The 13,666-nt window shown below is 49.1% G+C and overlaps 1 protein-coding gene across 7 annotated transcripts in view; it reads left to right on the top strand.

Annotated features, from left to right (window-relative positions):
- Hectd4 (HECT domain E3 ubiquitin protein ligase 4) overlaps positions 1–13,666 on the top strand; it is a 177,864-nt gene that overhangs the window by 144,106 nt on the left and 20,092 nt on the right. For all 7 annotated transcript variants that reach the window (XM_078039056.1, XM_078039054.1, XM_078039055.1 and 4 more), the window contains exons 55-61: positions 1,496–1,656; positions 3,842–4,023; positions 5,669–5,874; positions 6,198–6,328; positions 6,598–6,803; positions 8,820–8,999; positions 11,696–13,002. In XM_078039056.1, the coding sequence (XP_077895182.1) occupies positions 1,496–1,656; positions 3,842–4,023; positions 5,669–5,874; positions 6,198–6,328; positions 6,598–6,803; positions 8,820–8,999; positions 11,696–13,002 (2,373 nt within the window). The remainder of the gene's footprint in view (positions 1–1,495; positions 1,657–3,841; positions 4,024–5,668; positions 5,875–6,197; positions 6,329–6,597; positions 6,804–8,819; positions 9,000–11,695; positions 13,003–13,666) is intronic.

Raw genomic sequence — 13,666 nt, 5'->3', positions numbered from 1 at the left:
CGACTTTAGCTGACTACATTTTACCAGGACTTAATGTAACTCAATAAATTCTTCAGAGGGGTCATTGACTAATGGTTTAATGAGGTGACCATTTAAATAGAAAACTCCATCAGTAATCCTGAATCTCCCACTGCCATCTAATACAGACTTCCAATTTTAGTTATCAGAAGATAATTGCTAATGGTATTTTTCAGCAATGGAAATGTATGAAAATAAAAATTAGAAACATGGAAATTTTGTAAAGTAATCATCCTATTATTTCTCAAGTAATTTGATTACTTCAGTAATTTTAATTGAACCTGAGTAAAAATCACATTGGCATTTAAATCCAGAATGCATGATATATGTGAGCTTATTTTTTACTTATTTTTAAGTTGTCAATGAATCTTTTTATTTATTTGTGGTGATGAGGAGCAAACCCAGGGCCTCACATATGCCAGGCAAGCGCTGTACCGCTGAGCCACAACTCCAACCCTCCACTGTTTTAATTTTTTTTTTGAGAGAGAGAGAGAGAGAGAGAATTTTTTTAATATTTATTTTTCTTAGTTTTCGGCGGATATAACATCTTTCTTTATATGTGGTGCTGAGGATCGAACCCGGGCCGTACGCATGCCAGGCGAGCGCGCTACCACTTGAGCCACATCCTCAGCCCCTTCTTTAAATTGTTAACTTATTATTACATTGAAGGTCTTCATTAGTTTTTTTATACCAATTAAAATTTTCCATCTGGTATGGGAAACTAAAACACTCTCAGTACCAACCACATGTGAACTTTTAGACTTAATGGCATGAAACTAGCATTTATTGTTATAATCTGACAATACATATTAATTTGCAGATTATATGTAAACACACATTTGTACATGTGTGTGGATATATGTACATACATGTAGACATGTACACATATGTGTTTATTTTTATTTAAAGTTTTTTCTACTTTGTGGGGTTTTGTTTGTTGTTTGTTTGGTTTTTGTCACTGGGAATTAAACCCAGGGGTACTTTACCACTGAGCTACATCCACGGTCCATTTTATGTTTTATCTTGAGACACGTCTCACTAAGAACTGCCTCAAACTAGCAATCTTGCCTCAGCCTTTCAAGTTGCTGGGATTCCAGGTGTGCACCACCAAACTGGCGTTTTTTTGTTTTAGTTTTTGTTTTCTACTTTGAGCATTGTTTGCTTGTTGGAATAACTGGCTTTTAGCCTTTCTATTTTGTGTTAATTTATAATTAAGAATTTATTAAACAGGAGACCAAGGGGCATAACTAAGTGGCAGAACACTTCTCGTAGAGAAGTGTTCAATTCAAAGCACCAGAGAGAGAGACAGAATGTATTATGAATTCCTTTTCAGTTTATTAATTTTGTTCATGAAATAACAAGTAGATGCAAATTATAAGCATCATAGCTAAAAACTGGGAGTTTTGTATATTGTATATGTATATAAATTTGGAAAACAAAGTTACTAAAAAGCGGACATTTCCTTTTCCTGTTGTAGGTGAACGAGCTGGTGCAGGTGGAAACATATCTCCGGAGTGAGGGGGTGCTGGTGCGGTATTGGTACCCCATTGACATGTTGGAAAGGCCCCCTGCAGGCTACCGAAGGACTGCCACCAATGGGCTGGTCACACTGGACAACACCAACCTTCAAATTCACAGGTAAAGTAGAGCCCTTCTTTCTGAGGAGTCACAGAAATCCACTGTGTTTTTCTGCATGTACCATTAATCCTTGACAAGAAGGCTTTCCTTCCAAAGCTGAGGGTTAAAGAAAGAGAGAAGACAACCAGAAAAGGTAGTAGAAAAATTTTGGGAGTTAGGCAGAAAAGTTGAAGGATATAGAATCATCTGGTCTCTGCCACAAGCACTCTGCTATAGATTGGGGGGCTGAGGACAGCTAGAGATTCCAAGAGTGGAAAAATTATTCTGAGGAAAGCAACTCAAGAAGAGGTAGCGAATCAGGAAGAGGCCCAGGCACTGTGGGAGCAGTCAGCCCACTGTTCTCGCTAAACTAGCAGGTGTCCCAGGAATGCTGGCTCTGTGCCTGGCACTGGACACGCCCTGGAAGCAAACTGAAGTACTATGGCAGTTGCCTGCGCCAGCAGATTAAAGCCAAAAGACCCAGCATCCAGGGCTGTGGCTCAGTGGTAAGCACTCACCTCGCACGTAGGAGGCACTGGGTTCAATCCTCAGCACCACATAAAAATAAATAAAGGTATTGTGTTCAACTATAACAACAACTACAAGAAATCACACACACACACACACACACACACGAAACTAAAACAGAAAGATATGGCAAAGTTCCTGCTGTGTACCAATACAATTTCCCTGTGAATTGTTCCTTTTGGTCTTAAAAATTCTTATAACAATTCAGAGAAAATATAATAATAAGTGAGTTTTTAAATGAAGGTCTCTGTGTACTATTGTGCATGCCAGCCCTCCCTGGCCATCACAGTTCCTCCACAAGGTGTCGATTAGAACCAAGCTCAGCGTGTATCACTACAAATCCAGGTCCGTGTGTTCAGCTGTCTCCTCACCATGTCCACTCAGATACTGCATTGCCTTTAGAAAGTCCTCAGTTCAGTTAGTCAGATCCACAAGACCAAAATAGGTGACACTGGAAGACAAAGTAGCAAGATAGAGGGCAGGAGGCGTGGTCAAGAGTGTTTCTCCAGCACCCACAGAGACCCACACAGAAGGTCAGGGGCTGCGTGACTGCTCAGGAGTGAAGGGTCGACCAAACCCAGCAAGGTTCTTGTGATAGTTGAGCATCCTGTGACTGGATCAGAGCCCAGATCTCCTGTGACTCTTCCAGAGATTCCAGCCTGAGGCATGCCACGCTCCAGAAGGCACAGCAGCTGTGGCTTCCCACTGAGAGTGTCCTTCCTCACAGTCCTCGCAGTCCAGATGCTGCCTGTCAGTCAGGATTCACTTTCACAGTAAGAGGCTAGTCACGTGCTGTCATTCTTTGTCAGATTTTAAGAGAAACTGAGAGCATAGGAGACTAACCAAAGGTGATTCTATGGAGGAAAGGTCTTGTTGACCTTTGACTCACACATCATCTCATAGGCACCTAAAATGTAATTCATAAGGTAGAACCTGAGTTCCCCACAAAACCGCCCCCTCTGGCTTTCCCATACCTAGAAAGTACAGCACAGCCATCCTTCTTCCTCACTGCCGCCTGTGAGCCGTCAGCAAGCCGCATCTTATCTGTCCCCGTCCCTCCCTTTCCAGCACTGCCATACAGTCTAGTCCTCCATAACAGCCAGAATGGATGTGGCCACTCTAAAAGGGTGATCTCTAGAAACAGATCCCAGCTCACTCTTCTGATTCTCACCTTCTGAGGCTCCCTGCTCCCCAGGAGTAGACTTCCCCACCTCCGCTCCAGCAGGGAGGACTCTTCTGCTGCCCTCACGCCAGGCTCCTTTCCTCCTGATCACGCTACGGGGCCGTCTGGCTCTTCTCATGCAGATCCCAGTGAGTGATCCCCTCTTCCAAAAGGTCTTCCTTTCATTCCTTTTTATTGCAAAATAATGTTTTATTCTATGGACATGCCACGAAGTTAATGGACATTTGAGGTGTTTCCATATTTGGCTCTCACAAATGATGCTGCTGTGATTACACGTGGACAAGTTTTTGTGTAGACATTTTCATTTTTTTTCCCACAGTGCTTTTGAATTAGGAAAAATCAAACATAACTAATGTGGTTTTTGTTTAGAACACAAGTAGCTCACTTGGGGCACAGAACGTGGGCCAGGAAAGGAACCTGAACTGAGGTCCTTCCCTTCAGAGCCCTGCTGCTGGCCCTCAGTACTCAGGGCCTCTCTCCCGCTTTCCCCTGCAGGGAGCTGCTGCGGTGTGAGGCTGCGTTGGCCAGGCTCTACTGCCGCATGGCCCTACTCAACATCTTCGCCCCCAAGTTCCCTCACTTGTTTACCCGCCTCTTCCACATCCCTGCCATCCGAGACATCACTCTGGAGCACCTGCAACTGCTGTCCAATCAGCTCCTCGCCCCTCCCCTCCCAGGTAAGACTTAGCCCAGAAATCAGTGCAGATGAGAAGAGCCCTGAGCTTGCGCCAGGCATGCAAGACTGTGCTGGTCTGCTCGTCCCCACAGAGGGAGGAGACACGGTCCTGTGAGACCAGGGGCTAAGCGAAGCCCAAGAACTGCAGTTGTGCTTGCTTGCACTTTGAAAAATGGAAGTATTTTATTCACATTAGTTATTAATCTGATGTGTTCATTGAACTTTCCAAACTAACTGTGGGTCAGGGAACATGGACTATTGTCTAGGAAATATGATCACACTCCTACCTCCAGAACCTGGCACCCTGCTGTAAGGACTTACAGGTGAAGCAACTGACCACATGGAGAGGCCTGTGGTGAGAGGGGCTCTCTTGGTCATTCCAGCTCCAGACGAGCTCAGACAAATGGAGTCACACAGGTGATTCTAACTAGTAACACATGAGGCCTTGAACTGCCCAGTCAACCCAGAGGGTCACAAGGAATGATAAATAGCGTTTTTAAATCACTATGTGCATTTTGTAGTAATTTCTCACATGTGCATGGGGTGAGAGGAGCTGGGAAGAGATGCTGACTCCTGGCACAGGGCACATAACTGATGGAGTGAGTTCTAAAACACTAAAGAGTTGGTCTGGGTGGAGGGAGAGCCACCTCTTCTACAACACAAAAGCAAAGACAAACAGGTGTAGTGGTGCTCAGGAGCCTGAGGCAGAAGGAGTGCAAGTTCAAGACCAGCCTCAGCAACTTCGCAAGATTCTGTCTGGAAATAAAGAAAAAGGTAGATCAGTGTTAAAACACCCCTGAGTTTAGTTCCCAGTACCCAAAAAAGAAGAGGAGAAACCTAGTCATTGTACTGCTGCCACAGACATTCTGCCTGGTGGAAAGCCAAGGTGTCCCTGCTTTCAGACACCTCCAGAGCAGACTGTCCAACTCCCCAGGACCTCAGGGGAGCTGCTTTAGGCTTCCTGTGTATCTGTTTGGCCTGAGGCCCTTGGTGGGGGCTCTCGGTGCTCCCCAGGAATGCCCCTCTGCCCCATCAGCTCCCCTTCACTTCCCCAAAACAGAGGTGGGAACCAGATTGAGGGAGGTCCCCTGCAGGCAGTATTCTGAACCCAGCAGCCTCTCAGCCAGCTGCCTCTCAGCCAGCAGCCTCCCAGCTCACAGGCGCTGGGGTCCCGGCCAGCACCTGTGTGTGTCTTATCTACGCTTGCTGGGTGGAGTGCTGTCCCTCAGCTCACCCTGAGAACTTGGAGACTCTGAAATCTACCTGTGGGAAGCTTTACAATGATGACAGACACATTGCTTTAACGCCACTCTAAGGCACCCTGGAGCAGCCCAGGGTGGCCCCGAGCAGCTGAATAGATGGGGTTCTTGGCCTCTCATCCCAACGGCCCCGCTTCAACCCATTTGCTAGCCTCTGCTTCCAGTGTTATTCTAGGCAGCAGTTTTGCTGCTAAACAGAGAGCAGACATTTAGCTGTGTCCACTAATGCCACCCTGCTAGATGCTCTGACTGGTGGTGATGTCTGTTATCCACAGTGACCCCATCCAGGCCAGTTTACCCAGATGGGTCATTTGTTATTTCTGACTCAGGTGGTCACAAAGCCGGCTGTGGGGTTCTTGTAAATGCCTGTGCTCTTCCTGTCCCCAGATGGCACCATCAGCTCCAGCTCCATCCTCCTGGCGCAGTCCCTGCAGCACTGCATACACTCCCAGAACTGTTCCGCCACGGACCTCTTTTACCAGGGCAGCTCCCAGACAGTGAGAGAGTGGCTGAGTGTGGCCATCACCCGCACCCTGCACCAGGGCGAGGAGAGCCTTCTGGAGCTCACAAGGCAGATCTGCTCCTTCCTGCAGGTAGAAGTCTGGAGCTGACGACCTGAACTGCAGTTCTCGGGGGTTTTTTTGTTGTTGTTGTTTGGTTGTTTTTTTGTTGTTGTTACAAGTCTTAATAGCTTCCTAAAAATGGCTCCCCTTTCTCCCCCAAGCCACTGGCCGTTTTGATTGCCTTTTCATAGAAGCTCTTCTGCTTGTCTCATCCGGAGCTTCCTTCCTTCCAGGCTTTTTTGTTTTGTTCTGTTCGGGGCTTTGGCTGGATCCTTTAGCTTCATGAGATGAGAAGACAAAACACTCTCCCTGTGTTTAGCCTGTGGCTTTCCTTATTTAATATCTCTTTGCAGACAGCACCAGAGCAGTTCCCCTCCGAAGAATTCCCGATATCCGAATCCAAAGTCAATATGGATGTTAATTTTCCCGGGGCGGCTTTTGTTGTGGTGTCTTGTAAAGAAAGTCAATCTGGATTCCGCAAAGAGTAAGTTGCCCTTTCTCAAAATGAAGGTGATGGGGAGAGAAAAGCCAAATGGATTCTGGGAGCAGTGGTGGAGAAGAAGGGCTCATCTTCAGCTGTGAACATGTAGCATCTCTAAAGATGACTCACATCTCTTCCCACATTGCCATGGGTAGGGAAATCACCTTATACAGATGACCTTCTGGCAGGTGATAGAGATGACAGGTGCCCGTTCACACTCAGCTTTCTGGTGTGCGTGGCCAGAGCCTGTATTAACACCACCTCCCTCTCAGCTCCTCTTTGTACAAGGCACCCTGGGCACGCGTCCTCGTGTACGGGCTTGGCCACAAAGTGAAGCGAACCGGCCAGCTGAACCTCATCGAGGCTGCCTGTTACCCACGGGATGCGTCCCCGGCCAACACTGGGCTTGCACCTCCGCCCACAGCTGACCAGTACCCTTCTGTGGTGCTCTCCACAGACAGGGTGCACATCAAGCTAGGTGAGTCTGTCTCGGCTCCTGGGGATGCCAACAGTGCACACCCTGCTCTGCTGCTTTTCTTTTGCAAGATAGGAGGGATTTTGTGTCTTGCTGGGTCCCAGTTTCTACGGGTAAATAACAGGACTGCTTGGGGTAGGGTATTTGAGAGGCAATAGATTTCACAGCCTGTCAGAGGCTGCCCAGGCCACAGTAGGGATGTCCTTCCTTCACCAGGGTGCCCTGGGATCTGTACTGCTCAGAATGATCTTAACAGAGCAGTCCCGTCCTCACAGCCTCCTCGGCTCCCATGACCCTGTTGCCATTCCTCGGGTTCTCATTGAAACCGAATTCTGGAGTGTATAACGGGGTACTGACCAAAATGAGCACCTGCTCCCCATCCAGGTGGGAACCCACCTGCTCTCAACTCCCTGGCCTCCTTGATGCAGTCTCCCGAGTTCTGTATTTTGTTGAGATCCCACCTCTGCACTGTGGAAGCTCTAGGTGCCTGTCATCTTCACAGACTGGTGTGCGTGGAAAGGGAATGATGCAAAAGGGAAAGCATCTCAGTCCCCATCTTGCACTGCTCCTCACTGGCATGTTTGACAAGAAAAGATGGACACACGTTGGCCAGAGACAGTGATAAACTATATTTGAACTTTCAGCCATTAAAATGGGCCTTCTATCTCACAGCCCTCATCCTTGAGACCTTGCATCTTTAGGCAAAGGGATGAGGGACATTTCTTCAGTGATTTGGTCACTGCTAAACAACTTTAGGATCTCTGGATCTGTGTTCCTGGTGCTAGGGATTGAACCCAGAGCCTAGCATATACCAGGCAAATGTTCTGTCACCAAGCTACAAACCCAGCCCTTTCATGTTTATTTTATTTTTGAGACAGGATCCCACTAAGTTGCTGAGGCTGGCCTTGAACTTGCAATCTTCCTCTGCCCACCCTCCCAAGTAGCTGGGATTATAGGTTTGTGCCACCACACCCAGCCTTTATGATCTTTTTTTATTAGAGTCTGTTGTTTTCATAGCTGTTTTTAAACTTGGTGTTAAAAACAATCTGTCTGGGAGTGGGAGTCAGTGGTAGAGCACATGCCTACTGTGTGCCAGGCTGTGAGTTCAATCCCAGCACCATAAAAACCCCCAAATGAAAATTAAAAAATAAATTGAGATCTCTGCCCACCATTCCACAGTTACCACCATGTGACTGTTCACTCCAAAGAAGGCCAGCCAGCACGGTTCCTCCTAACTCACCCACACCCCAGCACACCGACTTGATCTGATCAGTGTTTGTCATGGGGCTTGGGATGGTGCGGGATGTGAGGAGGAGCGGGTCTAGAGCTTCCTCCCTCTCACTGCAGGCTGCAGGGTCAAGCTTAGACCATGACACTAACAGAAGGCAGTAAGGTTGAGGGGTTGGGAGTGTAGCTCAGCAGTAGAGTCCTGTGTTTGATCTGAGAGAGAGAGAGAGTAAGTCCTGGTAGTACCTTGGGTTTTGGGGACACCATGCTGGTCCACTTGGTATAGGCTTAAAAGTCTTGATGCAATTGCAGTCATGCAAAAGAATCAATTATTTCTTTTCAAAGCTGGGAGAGTTCTAGTGAAGTATCTTTTAAAGTATAACTTAATTCCCATTCTGGGCATAAAGGCCAGTTGGTTTGGTTTGAGGCAAGGTCTAAGTTCTGAGGTGGACCTCAAACTTATAATCCTCCTGCCTCAGCTAGGCTTACAGGTGAGCACCACTGCACCTAGACCACCAACTGGTTTCTAACTGAATGGGGGATGTTTATCCACCTCTGTTCCCATTGCTACTCTCTGCACACCAGCAAGTGCATCTGGAGCTGGCCTCTGTCCTCCCTGTGGCTGGGGCATCTGCAGTGTGGAGCCTCAGGACATGTATTTATTCCCACCCTGAACTGATGAGGGTTGGGCTTTCCGCCTCTGTTTCTCCACATGCACCTCAGAGAGGTCCTTTTTGCAGGCTTGTTTGGCTCAGATGCAGAGTCACACATTCTCCTTCTGGGCCCTTCTAGGAGTGTCTCCCCCTCCTGGAGCCGTGCTGGTATTGCATTCTCTGCCCCTGGAGTTCCCGCTGGCTATGGCTTTCGCAGAGCAGCTGCTGTCATGGAAGTCGGAGGATGGCGAAGGGAAGTCTGAAGATGAGCCTGACACTATTCCCACCTCAGTCCTCCTGCAGGTGGTGGAGCTGCTAGGTGAGGCGTGCCTTCCCTCAAGAGCCACTGGGTGGCAGCGAGGGCCTGAGGAGGTAGCTGCAGATGAGTGGGGCAGGGACCACCAGCAGCCCAGGCGGCCGCCGCTTCCTCATTTGAGGTGGGCTTAAGAATAGACTGTAGCGTAGCCTAGACCCCTAAATGCATGATTTGTAGATTAAAAATCCATCATTTTTAGGTGGCAACTAACCATGAAAATAGATCATTTGTCATACTTTATTTTAAGATGTAAATATGTGCCATTATTGTAACTTTAGGGGTGAAGAGTGGTGTGGGAATAAGCAATGCTACAGAATCAGGTGTCATGCCTGCACAGCCCCCAGAAGGGTGAAAAGGTAGTGCATTTTGCCATCTGCAGATTTACCTTAAAGACATTCTAAGTAAATATTGGTCTTCCATTAATAGTTTGTCTGCAGATGTGTTTTGGGATCCACAACTTACTCAGAAAAAAGTAAAAATTAAGTTGATTTATAGATGAATAAAGACATGGATATATGTGTAATAAAGCAAGTGTAGTATTTTAATGGTGGAATACAGATGGTGAACATATAATTTTCTTTACCGTATAATTTTTTCAACTTTTCTGTTTTTGAATTTTATCATAATAAAATGTTGGTGAGGAAAAACTGCAAACCCAGACACCTCTGGGGGTCAGATAATGTCAATGGGAAAAATAAAGAAGGAGAGGGAGGGTGTGCCCTGGCCGGCGGCTGCTAAGCCCTAACTGGTCACAATCTTTGAAGTTTCTGCCACAACTGGTATTTTCACTTCAAGAAAAGCTGGGACTCCAGATGCAATGTGAATTCCCCAGTTTTTAAATGCTGACAATTAAATGAAATTCTTTAAAGCAGTCCAGGAGGTGCCTGTGGGAGGTAAGCAGGGAACCACTGTCTGTGGAACAAGATGGCGGTAGCCAGTGCAGCTCATGGGTCACCATGTTCAGTTCTGGTGAACACTTCTTTCTAAAGCCTCTGACATAAATATCCAGTGGTCAAAGAAGGACAGTGAAGAAGCTTTACAAGAGCATTTGTAGCATCCCTCGGCCTGCCCCTGAAGACAGGAGAGCCTCTGTGTAGGTTGCAGGGGACCCCATATTCTAGGATAATCACGAGCTTGTTTCCAGTGAGAATTCTCAAACAGCATTGCTCCTGAAAGAAAGCAGGGAACCCAGCCCCTCGTTTGTAGGTGCTGGACCTAACCAGAGGCTCCCAGTGGTCAGCCCTATCTCCAGCTCTGGAGACTCCCCGTCCAGTTATCTTCCCCTGTCCAGACCCGTCCTGTGTAGCCAGCTGAAGCCTGCTTTTTGCAGCTGAGAGTTCAGCAGACTCAGTGGGATGTGGGCCTTTAATGTTCATGAGCCCTAATGGCTTATGCACACAAGCTTCCTCCATTTCCGTTCAGTTCCAGGTAACATGGACTATGAGAATATAAGATGCACATCTTTTATGAGGGGGACCTTGGGACAGCTTGTTCTAGGTAGTATTCCCCTAAATCTTTATATTGCTACTATAAAAAGGGAAAATTTATATCTTTTGCCATAACTGTAAAAGAAATACAAGGAAAATATACAGTTGCTGTTACAAAATTCTAGCTAACTAGCGTTGCCTATCAAAAGCTTGGGGTTCATGGTGCACTCTGTTAAGAATAAATATACAGGGGCTGGGTTTTGGCTCAGTGGTAGAGCACTTGCCTAGCATGTGTGAGGTACTTGGTTCAATTCTCAGTACCACATATAAATAAATGAATAAAATAAAGGTTCATCAAATCTTAATAAATAAACAGAGGCCGGTGGTGCAACCTGTAATCCCAGCAACTTGAGAAGCTGAGGCAGGAGGATTGCAGAGTCAAGGCCAGCCTCACCAACTTAGTGAGACCCTGTCTCAAAATAATAAAAAGGGCTGGGGCTGTAGCTCAGTGGTAGGGTGCCTGCCTAGCATGTGTAATACCCAGGGTTCGATCCCCAGTACCAAATAAATAAACTTAACTAAGTAACCCAAAGTAAGCCTTCTCTCTCTCTTCCCTCCCCTCTCCTCCCCTCCCCTCCCCTTCCCTTCCCTTCTCTTCCCTCCCCTTCCCTTCCCTTCTCTTCCCTCCCCTTCCCTCCCCTCCCCTCCCCTCCCCTCCCCTCCCCTTCCCTCCCCTTCCCTTCCCTTCCCTTCCCTTCAGTGCTAGAATTGAACCCATGGCCTCAGGCATGCTAGACTACTGAGCCACACCCCCAGCCCCTATCACACAATCAAGACTCACAGAAGTGTAGGAGGGAGTAGCTTTTCCATGCTGAGTGGTAAGGTGTGATTGTGCCCCAGGAGCAGGCATCTGTGCTTGGGAGGCTCTGTCCTGATAACTTATCACCACCTTGCTGGATGGAGCCTGGGGCACAGAAGCAGTGGCTTTGTCCTGACCTCTAGAAGCAGGCAGGCTTGCCATCCTGTGGCACAGAGGTTAAGGCCTTGACCAGCCTGCCAGCTCTGAGTCCTGGCTCTCCCTTGAGAACTGTATAACCGTGGGCCTGTGCTTCAGTCCTGAACCTGTTTCTTCATCTGCAAAATGGAAAGAACAACGTAGGAACTGCCCGCGGGGCGTTGTGAGAATGCGTGCATCTGCTGCGGTGCCAGAACAGTGCCTGGCACGGAGTCGTTGCCCCGTAAGTGATCGCTGTTATTTTCTGTCTGCCTCAGGAAATTTCCTGTGGACCACAGACATGGCAGCCTGCGTGAAGGAACTTGTCTTCCACCTCCTGGCAGAGCTCCTGCGCACGGTGCACGCACTAGAGCAGAGGAAGCACCCCGCCGGCCTGTCCTCCTCCATTGCCCTGCAGCTCAACCCCTGTCTGGCCATGCTGATGGCCCTGCAGTCAGAGCTGCACAAGCTGTATGACGAGGAGACCCAGAGCTGGGTCTCAGGCAGCACCTGTGGGGGCTCTGGGGCAGTGGCAACCGGCGACCAGGGCAGGTTCTCCACGTACTTTCATGCACTCATGGAAGGGTGCCTGGCAGTTGCCGAAGTGACCCTGCCTACCAACATGAGTGTCACAGCCAGTGGAGTGACCTCAGCAACCACCCCAAACCTCAGTGACTCGTCGTCCTCCTCCTCTTCTTCTCCAGGACAGACACCGCAGAGTCCCAGCCTCCTCTCCAAGAGGAAGAAAGTCAAGATGAAGCGGGAAAAGGCCTCCTCCTCTGGGAAGCGGCAGTCCTCCCGCACAGTGGAGTCCGACTCCGCCGTGCTCAGCATCGGGGGCAGCAAGCCTGAGGACATGCTCTGGTTCCACCGCGCGCTCACCTTGCTCATCATTCTGCGGCACCTCACCAGGAAGGACCCCCAGGGCCTGGGTGTGACCAGCGATGCCATTGCAGATGCCTGCCAGGCCCTAGTGGGCCCCACTGCCCATAGCCGCCTGCTGGTGATCTCTGGCATCCCTACCCACCTGGACGAGGGCATCGTCAGAGGTGCTATCCGCAAAGCCTGCAATGCCCACGGCGGGGTCTTCAAAGATGAGATCTACATTCCACTGCAGGAAGAAGACCCCAAGAAGCCCAAAGACAAGGCCGAAGGTGGCGATGGGAAGGCCGAGCCGGAGAAGACGCTGGGCTTCCCCAGTGCAGACAGCCTGGAGGGGAGCACGTCCAGCAGCCTGGCCCCGGCCATGAGCATCAGTGCCTCTGCCTCCACCAGCCAAGCCTCTGTCTGCAGCTCCCAGGGGGTCTCTCAGACCGTCAGCGACCTCTCGGTGGACCCACTGCCGTCCGGCCTGGAGTTGCCCATTCCTCCTGGCCTGCTGGAGCCCCACGTGGTGTCCAGCCAGGAGAGCCTGGATATTTCCCTGTGCAGCACTGGCAGCCTGGGCAGTCTGGGCAGCCTGGGGGAGCCTCTAGACAATGCGGAGACAGCCTCGGTGTCAGACATGGGCTCCATGTACACAGTCACTTCCCTGGACAACCAGTCCCTTGCGGCACGCCCCATCAAAGGCTTTGCCGTCGTGGAGGTAATGGCTCTCCAGCCCTGGCAGCCACTCACAGCATGGCCATTTTGAATCCCCTGAGCCTTTTTAAAAATCTTCCCAAATTATTTCCAAGGGATGAGCCAACAGGTGATGTTGGAGCACTTAGGGACTCTCTGGGGCAGCTCCTCTAAGTCACATCTCTAAGAGTGCCCCTCCAGGCCCATGTCCTAAGGGAAATGCCAACAGTAGCAGCAGGCGGAGGGGCTCGCAGAGCTGACCTTCATGATGGGTGAGCTTTACCAGGTGCCCCCAGCATAGAATAGATGCACACTCTGCCCTGGGCAGTATGAGTTTCAGACGGTGGGCACATGGCTGACTCACTCCAATTCAAGGCTCCACTTGTTTATTGTGCTCCCTTGTTTAGAAATCCTGCATCAAGCCAGGCACAGTGGCCCACGCCTGTAATCCCAGCGCTCAGGAGGCTGAGGCAGGAGGATCGCAAGTTCAAAGCCAGCCTCAGCAAAATCGAGGTGCTAAGCAACTCAGTGAGACCCTGTCTCTAAATCAAATACAAAATAGGGCTGGGGATGGGACTCAGTGGTTGAGTGCCCCTGAGTTTAATCCCTGGTACCAAAAAAAAAAAAAAAAGAAAAGAAAGAAAAAAGAAAAGGAGGTGGAGTAAAAACTGTCCTCCCGCCACTGGAAG

Source organism: Ictidomys tridecemlineatus, chromosome 2 (assembly GCF_052094955.1).
Source record: "Ictidomys tridecemlineatus isolate mIctTri1 chromosome 2, mIctTri1.hap1, whole genome shotgun sequence".
NCBI classification, from domain to species: Eukaryota; Metazoa; Chordata; class Mammalia; order Rodentia; family Sciuridae; genus Ictidomys; species Ictidomys tridecemlineatus.
Note: the sequence above shows the minus strand (reverse complement) of the source record. Positions and strands in the feature narration are given on the sequence as shown.